General features: G+C 33.7%; 1 protein-coding gene across 1 annotated transcript in view; it reads right to left on the bottom strand.

Annotated features, from left to right (window-relative positions):
* Positions 1 to 80: 80 nt before the first annotated feature.
* Positions 81 to 16,643, bottom strand: part of LOC135803635 (uncharacterized) — a 72,504-nt gene continuing 55,941 nt past the window's right edge. Inside the window, exons 5-9 of the mRNA XM_065317300.1 lie at positions 14,215 to 14,360; positions 13,905 to 13,958; positions 12,961 to 13,056; positions 12,528 to 12,745; positions 81 to 2,657 (exon numbers count right to left, since the gene is read on the bottom strand). Coding sequence (XP_065173372.1) covers positions 2,373 to 2,657; positions 12,528 to 12,745; positions 12,961 to 13,056; positions 13,905 to 13,958; positions 14,215 to 14,360 — 799 coding nt within the window. The 3' untranslated portion in view covers positions 81 to 2,372. The remainder of the gene's footprint in view (positions 2,658 to 12,527; positions 12,746 to 12,960; positions 13,057 to 13,904; positions 13,959 to 14,214; positions 14,361 to 16,643) is intronic.

Raw genomic sequence — 16,643 nt, 5'->3', positions numbered from 1 at the left:
TCTAATACTTAAATTAACTAGCTTAACACTTTCACGTTAGGATATATTTCAGTGTTTCTGAAAGATCAATGAATAACGTATACATTATAATGTTTTACTTTATTGCATTACACAAAGAAATACGTGACATTTGGTAGTTTTCCTCTTGTATATATACAGCAAATTTACAGTAATCATGTAATTGTTACAATATTACAATTTAATCTCCCCATCGTCCATCATATAATATGTATATATTCATTCATTAAATATTTTTTTATAATATATAGTATTTAGGATATGACTAGAAAAATGAAATCGTTTATTCATGTATGAGTATTAGAAGGCATTATTAGAATCACAGTAATATTAAAACCAAGCTCTCGTTATGTAATTGTTTAGGTGTTACAACTAATCGCAATCGTTTGTTTCGTTATTCAATTGTATGTTTTACTCTACATGTAAGTAAGTACATAAGTACATTTATACGATATGTCGGTTATAAGTTTTATTTCACTATCAGAGATATCTACTAGTACGGCTAAAAGGTCATAAAGTCATTTTATGGTGTGTGTTATACTAATTGTTCAATGTTTTTAGTACATACAGTATTATAACAAGTATGTAATATAAGTATGTATGTAGTACTATTCGTTTATGTTTAGTTCATATATTAAAGTTATTAAAGCCAAATCGGAGGGTGTGTGAGCAATAAAACGCTTGTGACGGTTTTATTGTCGCATTTTAAGTTTACCTTCGTTCGAGAATTTCGATCAGAAGTTAATTTGGTTGCATACATTGATATCAGACACCTCAATTTTGTTCCAGTTATATATTTTTTGTTTTGTTTCTTTACGTTTACATATTGGACCCAATTCATATGTATTCATTTGATTTGTTAACACAATGCTATAAACATCATGTAACACATTCTTCCCTTCAATTTGTTTGGTCATAGTTATTTGTTTTATCATTTATAGATGGTACGAAAGTTCACATGTAATTTTAATTCTTAACATTCAAAATCCTTTCACAAGTATTCTATGTTTTTGGTTTTTTCAAAACATTTGGTTCAAGTATTCGTGTAAAATTGGTTCTAGAGTCTAGTTTAATCATTCCATCTAAGAATATGTTTTAATTCTTTTGATTATGAATACAGACTTACGGTCATCTAGCCCGTGTATTATTTAATTTTTAATATTGTGTGTTTGTAAACACAACCATTTTATGTGACGCCATCTCAAAAGCGTTTGTAAATTGACAACCAATCTTGTTTCGTTTTTATTTTCATGGTAAATTTTAAGTTTTAAGTTTTAAGATACATTTTTAGTTCAGCGATTGAGCAAAAAGTGATCAGTGGTCAACATTTACAATTCGTGTTCTCGTGTGACAGTGTAACATAACCAAAAACATAACATAACCAAACATAGATATCAATATGTTACAATACATTAATTTTAATATGTTTTGTGTCGTTTAGATTGTTATTCATACTTAAAATTCGTTTTCAACATATTTTTACGTGATATTATTAGATAAATAGAATTGAGAGCTATGCCACAATCATTCAAATCTTATAATCAATATCAATCAATACAATGATTAAATACGAACACTATTTCAGCTATTTTAGATTTAGATTCCAAGTGAATTCATGTTATTTATAGCTTATCAGTTAATAGTTGTAAACAAGAGCTAATCAGTTACTATCTTATCATTTAGTAGATATGATAACGCGGCAAGTCATTGCTAATCACTACCAGAATGACAATCATTACAATAATAATCTTAATTTAAAAAGTCGTTAAACAATTAGAATATGTTCGTTATAGTTGACTCAATATTCATAAACAGATTATGTTTCTTGTTACAATTAATGTAAAACTATTTCTATGCCTTCAGACTAAATCTTGTTTCACAATAACATTAGAACTCAAAATGTTTTCAATGAAGTTGCGAAGAATTTTTCAAATCTTAACTTTTATCCTACTCCAGTAGAGATTACACGTTTTAAAACTAATCTACGATTATTTGCGTGATAAGTTGTGGCCCCGAATGTTCGTTTATCAATTCTAATATGTCAATATCTTATCAATTTTTAATATGTATCAATTTCTATCGATATAAAGTCCATGTTTGTTTATAATATAAACTACTCGTTTTCTCATTTTTTACGTGAGCTGATTTCGTCCCCGATTTTCCCCGAAATTTTGATAAATTTAGTCCGATATCCTTGACAACCTCTGTGACACCAATATCTCCGTCTCAAGACTTCATGAATGTTCGCGTATGGTCGTGATACAGTTGAATTGACTCTTAATTTAACTCTTAATGAATGGCAAATAATTGTTCGAGTGTTCGACGAGTGTACACACAGAGATGCTTGTGTACTTTTACGCGTCACTCTTGATGAAGCGGTCCGTTTCGTCGGCGATGGCAATGTCCTCTTCGTCCTCGGGCGGGCTGGGCCCGGAGATTGAGAGCGTTGGTAAACCAAAGTGTTTTTGTTGCTCATCGAGCGATATGTTGTCGACGCTGCGCGCTTTTCGACATAGTTGTGATTGCGAACCGTGCCGTCGCAGGAACTCCTTGGAGTCGAAGCCGGGCCCGCTGTACGACGTGAAGATGGCCGAATTGAGTCGGGGGCGGGATCTACGGGTCGTCGATGGCGTAAGAATCTATTGATTACATAAAAAACATCGATTAGTAAAAATATCGTATATATTACCAACAAAAATAAACATTTTATGATTTTTTACAAAAATTTGTTTATTTTTGTTATTTTATTGTATAGGTTTGTAACTAGACTAAGGTAGACATATCACAGTAGCACAAACACCACAGACGTCACGGACTAATGTGTTAATTCTAGCTGGCGACACACGACGTGGTTAATATTCAAATGCTTAACTTAATACTTAACTTTAATTTATTTAATCGTTTTCATTTTATTTGCTTTGACAACTTATTTGACAAGTTATCAAGACAAATAAAATAAACTTGTATGTTTTAGGGGAGTTTATAGTTATAGGTTAGTGTATGTTCAAACGTAGACAACCCACTTAGCCACACAACATCTCAAACAAATAACAAAAGTTTTAAACGAATTACTAAATTACAAAATATCAACTACTTTCAATTGCATCATAATAGAACGATAATAAACGATCACAAATGAATTTGTACACAATAATACGTATGAATAATTAATCCAACAAAAATAAAATGTTAAAATGATTACGAAAAAATCCAAACGAATAATTCGAGCACTTTACGTCGTTTCGATGTTTTTTTCAGCTAAATTTCTAAATGCTAAAATGCTATGTTTAGATTTGTTTACGACTATACTTTTTATTACTTTAAACACCAATAATTAACACTTTCACGTACATACGTACGCAATGATTGCAATTGATTTTGAAAGTGATTGTAAATAGATTTCAGTTCGTGATGACAGATGACAACGCCTAAAAATCAATCAGTTTCGAATGGTCTCGACGTCGTTGCAAATTTTTTACTGTTCCAGCGTCTGGTTTTGACATTTTCGCACGTAATTTCGCGTATATTACATAGTGTAAAACTATTCGCTGCACTTTTCTACCCGTCACTCACATATTTTCAACGTAATTCATTTTTTTTTTACTTCGTTAGCATCAACGTGATGAAACACATAATGAATGCAATATGCAACCAGATGTACACGAACAATGAGATTGCAATGTGTAACAAATTCGGTTTGCACAGTGTTACAGTTCGCTCAAAATAATACAGAGTGTTAATAAAAATGATTACTTACAGCTGAAATTCAGACATAAAGAGCACATTCAAAAAATGTATACACAAACATCGAGAAAAACAAAATGGCCGAAGAGAAAAGCCAGACGCAGGAGGTGAGAGCGGTGAGAGTCTGAGAATGGAATCAAGTGCAGTCGGCTCGCCAAACAAAACAAACCCAATATTGAAAGATCAAAAACACAAAATCACCACAACTTGAGAGAATACCAAACTATGTATTTAGAAAACGTTTAGAAACATTGAAAACCTGTGTACTGTTAGTGGTAAATAGTTTACAGTTGAGGTTATGTCACAACAAGCAAAAACTACACAAGTATATATGCGGTAGGCAACCAAATGAACACATGTAGGGTGTAAAAGTGATTTTCGTGGCTTTTGCTTGTTGTGGTCTTTTGTTTGCCGTAGAGTTGTTGTTTGTTGTTGACGTGAAATTTAGTGAAAGTGGGTTTGACGATGGGCGGGTCGGCGGGGCGGCACTTACTATGGAGCAGGGGAGAGTCGGGGGTGATCGGATGCTAGGTGCCGTCGGCGCGATGCAGCAGCGCAAACTGGCACCCGCACTCGCGGCCGTGGCCGTGGCCCTCCCTCGAGCGGCGCGGCAAGCGGAAACATGCGTCCCACATAATGCAGCATCCCTCCTGCGGCAGCGACGATATGGACGGGGGCGGGTCGAACGGCGCGCGAAACAAAAGAAAAAACACACATACAGCAAAACGTTATCCCATTCGAAACATGAGCAACAAAACAAACGCCCTCTGTTGTTATACAAAAGAAAGAAATTCAAGCAAAGAAGTCTCTTTCAAATCTGTTTTCGTGTTGGAGTTCGTTTTTGTTTTCTATTACTAGCTGGAAAATACTTCAATCTTGAAATGTTTCAGTTTATTATTCAAAGTGAACGTCAAAAAATGCACACAACGTGAACGAAATCTACGAGTAAATATTTTAACCAACATTAATGACTTGTTAATTTGGTTGCATACATTAAAAGTCATTAATTCATTAAAATATTATGTTTTTAGTAATACAAACATCCAAAACGTGATAATAACACTTGCCGTAGGTTAAAAAATAAAAGCAAGAGAGATTTTTTAAAGAAAAGTTGAAGAAAGTAAATAAATAGAGCATTCTTTGATTGATTTTTTTACGAGTACTGTGTCAAGTGTTCGTTGTACTTGAATGTGATAAGTTTTAAATGTGTTTTACATCATTTATCTCTTCTTTGTATTGTTTGTCTTTGATTGCATGTTGCTTCTCGTTGTCAGTTGTGTTGTCATGTCAACAGAGTTGCAGCCATTCAACTGTTTCAACGCTACTAAGTTGCTCATTGTTATAACCCTCTAATACAAGTTCAACATTGTGTAGATTGCAACTTGCAGCAGAAGTTACGATTAGTTGCTGCTAGTTGGTAGTTCCAACTTGTTAAACTTGCAAAAGCCTCTCTGGAATACATGAATACACTAAACCGGAACTATAGTGTTTCCGGTGATTTTCCATTTTACGCAGGAATTTATTAATGCGGCGTAATCATAGTTTATAACAAAATTTAATAAATTTTCATGCGGTAATCGATAATATATTATTTGCCATAAAATAATTTCACGTGAAATGCAGGAGATAACGCGTAATCCAATTCAAATACCGGGTAAAGCTGAAATTTCAAATCCGATGATGATTTAATGAGCCGTGGACACGATAGTATTCAATGACACACAATGCTTTCACGCTTAAATTATTAAATTTCGATCACAGTGCATTAATGTTTATGATTTTTTAATTTTGGTCGATATCAATTTGTAAAGACTACAATAGAATTATTGTAACAACATGTATGGTTCGCATCATGACGGACAATGCGTGAGCTGATGAGGCTGATGACTTAATGACATAATAATGAATCGCCAATAGGATTACTTCGGCTTTGCGGGCTTTGAAACCACCGAACGCGCAGAATAATCACATACGTAATCGAATGACCTAGTGACCTAACCACAACTCAGGCTGAAAGTCAAATATTTGTTGCGCATGCGTTTATTGTGTCTGACAAGTGTAATAAGTTGCCTACGTTGCAATATTCAAACACGAAGCGTTTCGCAAATACCAACTATAATAGAATATTAATTTAATTTGATGTAAATTAATTTACTTCACCAAATTAAATATAATTTAATAATTTATCAATTAATGTAATTATTAAATTATCCAATTAATAATTTTGGCTAAATTAATTATTTCCCAGAGGAATATTTCATGTGCAATGTTAATATTTGCAAAATATGTAATGTGATATATTTTTTTGTTGGATCGTAGGCAACACACGTGTCGCTATCGTTTAGTTGAGTCCCGCGTGTATAATTATTGGTGTTCGTGCAAATAATCGCCCGCGCTCCTGCAAGAAGTTTATTTAAACAGAGCGAAGCAGCGAAAAAAAGTCATTAATTTACCATACGAGCACAAGATGCTAGTTACCTACTGGTGGCATGCTAATTTATACAGGGTGTCACACTTTAAACCATCATAAATTCACACAATTTTATTTTTTTGCTACTTGTGACACTCTGTACAATGCAACAATGCAATAAACCGCATTCAATTACTGTACTAATCAAATATCTAAGTATACCAATCTATCAACAATGAGAATGTATGTAATAATTAATCATTTATACAGAGTGTTTGAAAAATAAAACAAAACAAAAACTAAACACTCTGTATCTAAGTTACAAATGAGAATGATGATTATTAGTTCTACAGTTATTATGTTTTTACTGAATTAGCTTTAAATTACTGATAAAGTGGTAGAGGTATGTCAAACTGTTAAAATTGTCAAAGATGCGATTGTTACAACACGCTTCAAAAAGCTAAACGTGCGCGAGCAGTTCGAGCAGCAAATCGTACAAAAGAAAGGTTAGAACGTGCGCGAGAGATCGATTGGTTGCATACCTCGTAACCAGGAGGGTTTTCGACTCGACGCTGTCAGTCATCTGAGAACAATGCAATTTGCGTCATGTACTTAACATTTCATTGTAAATAATAAATCTATATCGGCGTCATTCGCCACCTAAACACTAAATTAATAGGTAATAGTTAATAATCATTTTCGTAGCGTCTACGTTCAGCAGCAATCTGCATTACCGACTTGTGTGTGAGAATTATATGTTTAGATCGGTTTTTCGTAAGAAAACAAGTTAAAAATATAAAGTAAGTATACAGGGTGTTTAAAATCAACATTTAGTCACTGCAAACAACAGTTTCGGACACTTTTGGACACAAAATCACGCTGGACGTGTGGACAAGTTGAAATTTAGTGGTGGGTGCTACGCAAGAGCTAGTTTTGAATCTCTTTTTTTTTTTCAAGTGGTGGTAAAAATGGTGTCACAACATGGTAGGCAACAATGGTGGAGACAGAGCGTGGAGAGCATCACACATTTTTCTATTCGTACTTGTTCTATTTAATGCACATATTCCGAAAGAGAATACAAAAAATTTAAGCAAGCATTTAAGTAAGGTGGGCGGGGCTTCAACTAGCAAACCTAAACGTCAAACGAATTACTGATACTTGTACGCATAGTATATAACTAATAATCAATATCTCTATTTTTACAAATTCATTTACATCAAAATAATACAAATTTATTTTTTAAGGTTTTTGAGCGCTATTAAAATGGCGGTAATTAATTCAATTGGTGGTTACGTAAGGGTTTACTTTGACGCACGTGTTCTACCAGTCATCCAATTAGAACATTTTATATAATTAGATCTTCAACACGCGATCGAAAACCACAATTGAATATTGAATTAATATCCTCTTAACTAGACATACAATGTGTTTAAATATTTGTTTTGTACAAAACTAAAAAGGATTAAAATGGAATTTCTATTACTCAATTTGAAATCAATTTTAACCAGACGGAATCAATCAATTTGTCATAATTTAACTTTGACAGATGATCGATTGCTATCAAAATGGATGCCTGAAAGCTACTCATCGCACCACCTCGAAATGCTTGCTTAGTTTTTTTTTGTTGTAGTTAATAAATATTGAAATTTCGCATATAACGTCAATAGAAAAATGAATGCGATGCGTCACCTTTTTGTAGCCGAAGCCGCCCCCGCTGTCGCCGTGTTGCTGGTGTTTGTTGTTGTCGCGGTGGCGGTTGTTGTTGTGTTGGTTGTGGTGGTGGTGATGAAGGAGGTGGTGATGATGGACGCGTTTGACCGGCTCCGACGATTGCCGCAGGATGCGGCAACGCCGGTATCAGTCCGCCAGCGAATTGCCGCCGCCAGCGTCCTTGCCGCCATTGACGCCGTCGACGGTCGGCATGTAGGTCATCTCCACCGTCTCGCACCTGCATATCGTTTTCGTAGGCCGCGAGAGCAGTCGCAGCCGATCGCGTCGCTCACACTGTGTACATATACACACACACATACGTAAGTTGTTACGCTGTTCCACTACAGATGGCGCTAGGCGTTATTTTTACTATTTTGCGTATAAAACTTGAACTAAGCAAAATATCTAAAAAATTTTGCTGTGTTTTTCAAAGGAATAGATACCCCATGTTTATAATAGTTTCATTTGAGTTATACTCTTTAACATAATGCACATTTAAAGAAATGGATTTGCATATTGCTTTTATGGAGTTTCCTTTGCGATTTTCCGAGAAAAGTTGATTAAATTGAAATTGCGAGTTGAAATTGCACGCGAACAATCGAGAAGAAAATGGAACTCAACGCGGAAGTATTAACTTTCCAACTTGCCAAGACGAGGAATAAATAAGACGAACACAATTTGCATAACTTACACGAACATAAATGAAGACATTGTCGTATAACGACAAGATAAACTGCCGACGTAAAACAGTAGAAGTGAAACTAAAAATATAATAATATGATAAAACCTAAACTTGAACATGTACTTTATGTGTAGCAATAAAAACATGATAATTAGGATAAAATTTTACGGCGAAAAACATAATTTAAGAAAATTAACAAAAATATGATCCACTTATTTGGATATCATTACTGAAAGTAATTTGGCGCTCCTATTTTACGACTGACTTTCACGCGTGCCTGTCTGCTCATTAGGAAAATGCGTGGTTGTCGGAGCGTTCATTTTATTGTCTCCTAACGCGACCGTTGAACCGTTTTCTTGTCGTGTAATTTTGTAATTTTCGTCGTTTCGTTCGTGGCCATGTCTTTATTTCATTTCATTAGGTTTTACTTCCTTTTTTTAATACTTTTTTCATTCCAGTAACTTTCCATTAGTTTCTATTTCATATATTTTAAAATATATCGTTTGGGTTGGTGTAATAAACATAATGGAATAGTATTAATATTATATAACTTATTAACATAATATATAATGTTAAAATATCAGTAAAATTTATTATTGTGTTTTGTGGAAGTGAAAACTGTTGAAATTTGGTTCGTTTGTTGAGGATTGCGTGACATAACCCCACAAAACTTCAAGATTAGATATTTATTTCTTTTATTTCAATGCTTACCCTTAAATATATTTAATAATTGCTTATTTTCGTGACCTACCAAAAATTATTTTAGGTGTATAGTCGTGGTGCTCTAATATGATGCGTAAAAATATTTGTGTTGTGCATTTTTAATTATTTACACAAATATTCTTATTGCGTGACACTATTCATTCCAAACCTATTTGACACTAAAATGTAATTCGTTTTACTCTCTTGTTCTAGACTACTACGAGTATGTGTCAATTCTATCAATAAGATTCGTAATTTTATTTTAAAAAATTAATTATATAAAGAATTGCTAATAATGCACTTCAGCGCGCCATCTCGGATTCAACTATTTAACTATAACTCTAATTGAATCTCAATGCCAACTTTTATTCTATAGAAAAGTCTTTAGAGTTTTCCCGGCAATTATTAAAATTTTTCTCCCCGTAAAACTATCCTTGGGCATTAACAAACATTTTAAAAAAGAATAGGCCAAATTGGTCTAGGCTTTGTTGAGTTATGCGCTTACCAACAGATTTTGCGATCCATTTTTATATTATAGATTAAAATTTGTCACAAAAATTCAAAAAATTATTTTTAAATCAAAATTTGTCCAGAATTTTAGTATTTTATGAAAATTATCAATTTTATAAATTTAAATTATTAATAATTTTGTGTATAAATATTATAACAACATAATCATTACAAATTCTGCCGTAAAATTTATATCAAAATTTATTTATTATATTTAATTAATACTACGATGCCTATGTTTCGTATAATTAATTAATAATTAAAGAAAAAATAGAAAAAATAATATTTATGCATGAGTCAAATAAGAGCACCGTAACTATAACCATAAAGTTAGATATTTGATATCAAACAAACTGAATTTTACGACTTTACGAATGCAATAAACATAAAGGTATATCATAAATAAAATTTGCGTGTTCAATGATATTTATATGGATTTTCAGAAAATAGAATTAAATTTAACGCTCGGCGCCTCCACCATATGCTTTTCTCTTGAAAGCCCGCTTTACAAATTCCATCTCCGCGTTAACTCAAAATAAAATCGTAGGTAAATGTGAAAAACAAAACAAACAAAAATGATTCATTATAATTTTTCGCTTTGATGCATCATTGCTTTGACATCTCAAGGATATCGTTATGAGCGTGTACGAGCGAGAAACAAATGTCGAAAGGACAAACAACGTATGGCAACGAATCAAAATCAAGCGGACAAACGAAGGCAGCGAACGAGTCGAAAGCAATGATGGCAGAACAAAAAAATTGAACTCAATGAGAGGCATGAAAGCAAACTCGTGTTTCAGGCCTGCGAGCAGTCGTTACTATATTTGCTCTTATTATTTACCGCGGAAAAAAATCAATGCAAATGTAAAGCAAGCAAAATAAATAAAATCTGATAACATTAAAAATTAGTCAAAATGACACAATTTAAGGAATAGCTGTAATTTTAGTCGACTGAATGTGGCCTAGTCTACTCAAATCACCTCACAAGTATGTGGTTCTAATTTTCTCAAGTCTAGTCGGTTTTTTATGGAACTTTTCTAACCCAAACACTCATGTGTGTAACTTATTAAATATTTACGTTTACAATAATAGTAATCAACTCGTTGTGATGACTGACAGGACTGGCCACAAAAACAAAGCTGAAAAACTACAATCATTCAATTAAAGTGCTCATAAAATGATTTCTTAAATTCAGACATTAATCTAAATAAAAGGAGAATAAAGCAAAAAGCAATGATAAATGTGGAAAAAGCTATAAAAATAATTAATTATTTCATGAGTTTACTTAACTAGACTAGACTAAGGCTTGATTTTTATAGAACACAAGTTTATCGATTACAATTATTTTCATAGTTTTTCACGCGATTAATTGTAGTACTATGTCAATTATGCATGAAATAATTTTTGTTTACGTAATTATTTTAATTATTATTTACTTTTGTGTTTCCTTGTTAATAATAAAAATAATAGAGTGCATATTTTTTATATTGATTTACATGTGTTAAATTATGTGGAGGCGCCGGGCATTAAATATTTATCTTTTGAAAGGGTTTCCTAGGAAACTGCTTATTAAAAGCTTCCGGGAATAATATTTTATGAAATACATTTTAAACTAGCTTTTGCCCGCGACTTGGTCCTGGTAATGTTTAATATAAATGTAATTCGTTTTACTCTCTTGTTGTAGACATAGTATGTGTCAATTCTATCATAAGATTCGCAATTTTATTTTAAAGAAATTAATTATACAGAGAATTGCTAATAATGCACTTCAGCGCGCCATCTCGGATTCAACTATTTAACTATAACTATGATTGAATCTCAATGCCAACTTTTATCCTATAGAAAAGGGCTGTCTTTAGTGATCTCAGCAACTATTTGAATTTTTCTCGCCGTAAAACCATCCTTGGGCTTTAACAAACATTTAAAAATAGTATTGATCAAATTGGTCTAGGCGTTGTTGAGTTTTGCGCTTACCAACAGATTTTCCCAATCATTTTTAGATTAAAGATTTAAAAATATATTTTTCTTAAAACTGTTCTTTTCGTAACTAATTATATTAGTTAAAATTTTAGCAGGTTTTTTTATTTCGAACGCTACCATGAGCTAACAAAGAGAGAAATCCTATAACTTTGTAAAAAAGAAAGAAATAATAAATTATAAGACCCAAACCGCAAAATATGTAATCCTTAGAGAAAATAATCCAAGGATTATCACTTTTCCTTGTTTATTCGTTCACCGTGTCTCTCTGTATGTGTGTATGTTGTTAATTACTACTTAGATTATCATTTTTTATATATCACTTCATTAATTAGTCATCCACGTCCATAAATTCGTCCTTAAAGTAATTTTTACCACCACCATGTATCAGTTGAATCAATAATTCAATTAGAATATATTTGATGAGAATAATTCAGACGCTTAATTAAGACCGATCGGCCCTCTTGACACCCTCGAGGAATATGAGTTCAATAGATGCTTGAAATTCAATTAATATTCGACACTAATCGAAATCCCCAACAATTTCGTCCAATTTAAATAAATTAAATGCCAACGTTTTGCTACGATTGTTATCATTTAATTTATTCCTTCATATTTTTATAGTACGCTGCTGTTTGTCGAATAAATAATTGCATAATTCATTGATAATAACAGTTGATAGCAGATTTAATGTCAATTCTAATATACGATGTGTTCGTGTGAGAAATGCAAGAGTTAAGTATTAGAATAAAAAAATGCGAATAAAAGACTGACCTGCGTGCATATCTCGCCGGAGTGATGATTGCAGGTGTTGCCAGCAGCGACTGCAGCAGCACACGCCGCAGTTCCGGGTACCTTCAGTTGATCCTGTTTGTAGTCCGGCTGATAAGGCAATAACATTCTGATTTTGCCCCAGCGATTGAAGAAGAGCGCGATGGCGGCGACCCACACCAGCAGGACGATGAGCACTATGCCTATTTCTACCCACGTACCTATAAATATAAAAATATAAAAAATGTTTTTATTAATTCTGACACATTGTATATTCTTTATTAATTAAGTTTATCACACTGGGCTATTGATTTCGACTCGTTAGTGCCGACTGGTCGCAATTCAATTATGTAGAGCCACTCGATGCACTTTGTAGATGATATCGTTTGCGCGTGTGGGTGGGGTACGCATAAAGGGTTGAAATAAAGTTAATTACTCACCGTGGAACTACTCGTGGGATACTCGACGTCCGGCGCGTCCGACGCGGGTGATTCCGACGTGACATCCTGCTGCGTGGTCGTCTTTGGAGGCTCTGCAAAACACAATTTACATCAATTTCCTCACTCGGACAAATGAAACAAAACGGTAAACAAACAAAAGAAGGCAACAATGAGTAGTAAAACCAATATTAATATGACGTACATACTACATCGGCTACGAGTTGGCTAATAACATGTAAACAAGTCGTATAACAAAACGCTAACGATAAACAAACACATAAAAAGGTAGTGACGTCATAATAAACTACGACACAACACGAAATAATATGAACGACGATTGCCATTAAACAAACATATACGAAAAATTCGAGAGACAATTTAACAACGAAATGACAAAGCATAAAGCAGCGATCGGATATTGACGGTTTCCGTTTCCGATCTCTCAGAGTCTCACAAAGTCTGGGCTCTTGAAACTCGGAAATACACGTAACTCAAAGTTGGAGAGTTGTTTGAGTTGCGAGTTCCGAGTTCGGAACGCCTCAAGAACGGACGGAAACAAAAGAAGCAGAAAACAAAACAAATGTTTCATTTCATCTGTAATGACAGTTATAAGGTAAAAATGGCCGAAAAAAATACATCGGATAGTTGGTAAACTTCAAGATAAATTTGAAACGATAAAGTTGGAAAAGATACGTTCAAACAACCAGGAAATTATTAAATTTTAGTTTTATACAGTGTGTTCGTAGTTTTATAAAAAAATTTATAATTCTTAATTTTATGATAAAAAAGAATAAAATTTTAATAAGGTTTTGAAAAAATTCCGTTTTTTTGTAATTTTATGTGATTTTTACTTTGGACACACTGTATAAACCTACAATACAGTAGCATACACCTTGGCTACTTGAAAACATCAAAAAACAATAAATTGTGTGAATCTTACGACATGGCGATGCGTCGTTGAGACGTTTTGCATGTTTTAATGACATCTTAACAACTGCGGCAAACACAGGAGACAAAAAACAGAAACAAATTAGAGAATTAGACAAACAAACACATTTCACATCCTGCGTGTAAACCCGAACATAAAACTGTTAAACAGAAAGTTATGTGACTTTTATGTGATGATAAAATGTGTCGCTGCACACATCGAAAGCTTCTTTTTACTCGTAAGTTATGTTTTTCAAGGTCTATTCACCACTAGGTGGCTGCAGTAGAATGGTTACGAGGTTATGTACAGGCGTGTGGCTTACCCAGTGTGCGGAAGACAATCGGCCGGCTCTTATACTTCTTGCCGCCGTAGACGGCGGCGACGGTCAGCTGGTACTGCGTGTCCGGCTTGAGATGTTGCAGCGTCACCGCGTCCGAGTTGCCGGCGACGATCGCCACCACTCTGAAACTAACGACCTAGTTTATTCTAGTTACAGCACGTGCTCGCTTATTACTAGCAGAGCCAACATCAAGCGATAGAAGTATAGAAACTAATACTGCCCTGTCTATAAAATACGTTTTCGTTTAGTTTTTTGCTTATATCTCGGTTGTTATTAATGTTAAAGCGATAAAATTTATGGTAACGTATAGTCAAATAACCTACCTTTAATTTAACCTCAAAAATATTGAATTTATATGAATAGTTTTTAAAATATTTGAATTCAAAATAAGCATTTTTAATTAAAAAATTGTTAAAAAGCAATAAATATGGAACTAAATAAAAAAAAACTAGTTTATCATAAAAAACGTATTCGAAATATCCAAATACTATTGGAATGAAATCAAAGTAAACTCGTATTGCAATCGATTGCCCACCAAACTACCCCCACCGCCGCAACTGTAGAAAATGATGGCGCAGGGTGACCGGCTGATATTTCGAATGCGAGCGCGTGTGCCGACTATTTTAATATTAAACCACGTGTCTGACACAAAAACATATTTTCGTCTGGCTGCACAACGACAATGTATACAAAACAAATTCGTCAAGACAGCTCTATACTAATATCAAGACGGTTATTTCAATATTTGTTTCTTATTACTGTTCGGCCACCCCGACGACTAATAGTAAAAAGCGTATGGAAATTAGGTCAATGAAAATTAGGTGTTCACATAATATTTGAAAATCATCAATATTTGATTACGGAAATCCGACTAAAAAATAAAATACTCACTCTTGAAATAATATGAGTTTTAAATATGATTTTATAATCCAAATATAATGCACTCGCAAAATCCACTCACTTAGTTATAAATAAATAATACGCTTTTGTTCACTAATTAATGTCAAAAATGTAACCGGGAGAATGGTGTAGGTTTCGCGCGCGAGCGTTCGCGTCCGTCCGGCGACAACCCTTCGCTTGCACAATTCATCGCAACGTTTGGAGGTGCCGGCGGAGGCGGCAGCGGCGGCGGCGGAGCGAACAAAACGAACGCGAGCACCGCGTTAGGTATTCGGGCATTCATTATAGATATCAATGCGCTCGCCGAAGTCGATTGTGCTTTTTCCGAGCCTATTTAGGTCACGCTCTTCGAACGTCGCTCAACGACTTCGATCTATTGTCCCAAGCGTTACATGCACTAAGCATATACATCTTACAGTAAAATCTATAATTATTTTTCTTTTAACCACAAAATATCACAATGCTTTAATTAATTAAAATTAATTAAAACCATTTTTCCATTTTCAATTGTCCTGTGCGTTTAGGTAGTACTAATTTAAAGTAATATTTTTCTCTTGGTATATTGAGTCGAATAGGGCGCAACCCAACATACATCCACTAATACGCAGTTATTACACTCAATGCAAAAGGTCTGCAGTGCAAACTCAGCACTATAGATGAACACAACCTAAACTAATGTGATGTAATCAATAATTCACGCAACTAGACATTCCAACTGCTAATAATTTGGTACAAAATTCAAATATGTTAAATAGTTAATATATGTGTATGCATACTTTTAGTTTTAATTAATTAAATTTTTTAATCTAAAAAATATAAAATAATTAAATTCCCTTGTTAAAAATGTTATTTCAGTGTGATAACAGTTAAACGTCCTCGCCCACGCGAAACGAAATAAAAATCCGCCCACGACCACTCGGAAATGCAATCAGCTGAAGATCCGTTAACTACCGCCGCCAGTGAAACGAGAACGCAAGAATAAAAGTACCCTTCTTTCAAGCGTGGATAGAAATTAAAAATGTATGCGACCGGAATGTAAAACGCTAATATTAAATTCTGAAAGCATCCCCAATATGCAACAGTATATAATACTACAATCTTCTATGGTATCCTATTCGTATGTAATCTAGGAAAATAAAATTGCTTCCTACTCCAACCCGAAATTGTTATTTTTCCGGTTCTAGCTTTTCGCTTTCCGGAATTTTAATTTATTGTTTAATAAAACGAATGTGCTACAGCACTAAACGTAATGCGTTTCCGTGTAACAAAACTAAACTGGAGCAGGCGTTTTCCGCCCTTCCGATTACGCTCGTTTCCGGTCTGCAGTGTGCAGTGTGTTAATGACGTTAATTTAATTAACTAATGAACTTCTATATTTACATTCGCACTTGTGGGTAATTTTGTTTTTATCTAAACGGAACTTATCTAGACTAATTTTATGCAATAAAATTATGCAACCAAATATACTCATATTTGTATAGTTGGTTGCATATATTAAACTTACAAATATA

Source organism: Atheta coriaria, unplaced genomic scaffold (assembly GCF_025399875.1).
Source record: "Atheta coriaria isolate IRGN ID8LTWV9N9 unplaced genomic scaffold, Caltech_Dcor_3.1 hic_scaffold_3_pilon, whole genome shotgun sequence".
Classification (NCBI taxonomy): Eukaryota; Metazoa; Arthropoda; class Insecta; order Coleoptera; family Staphylinidae; genus Dalotia; species Dalotia coriaria.
Note: the sequence above shows the minus strand (reverse complement) of the source record. Positions and strands in the feature narration are given on the sequence as shown.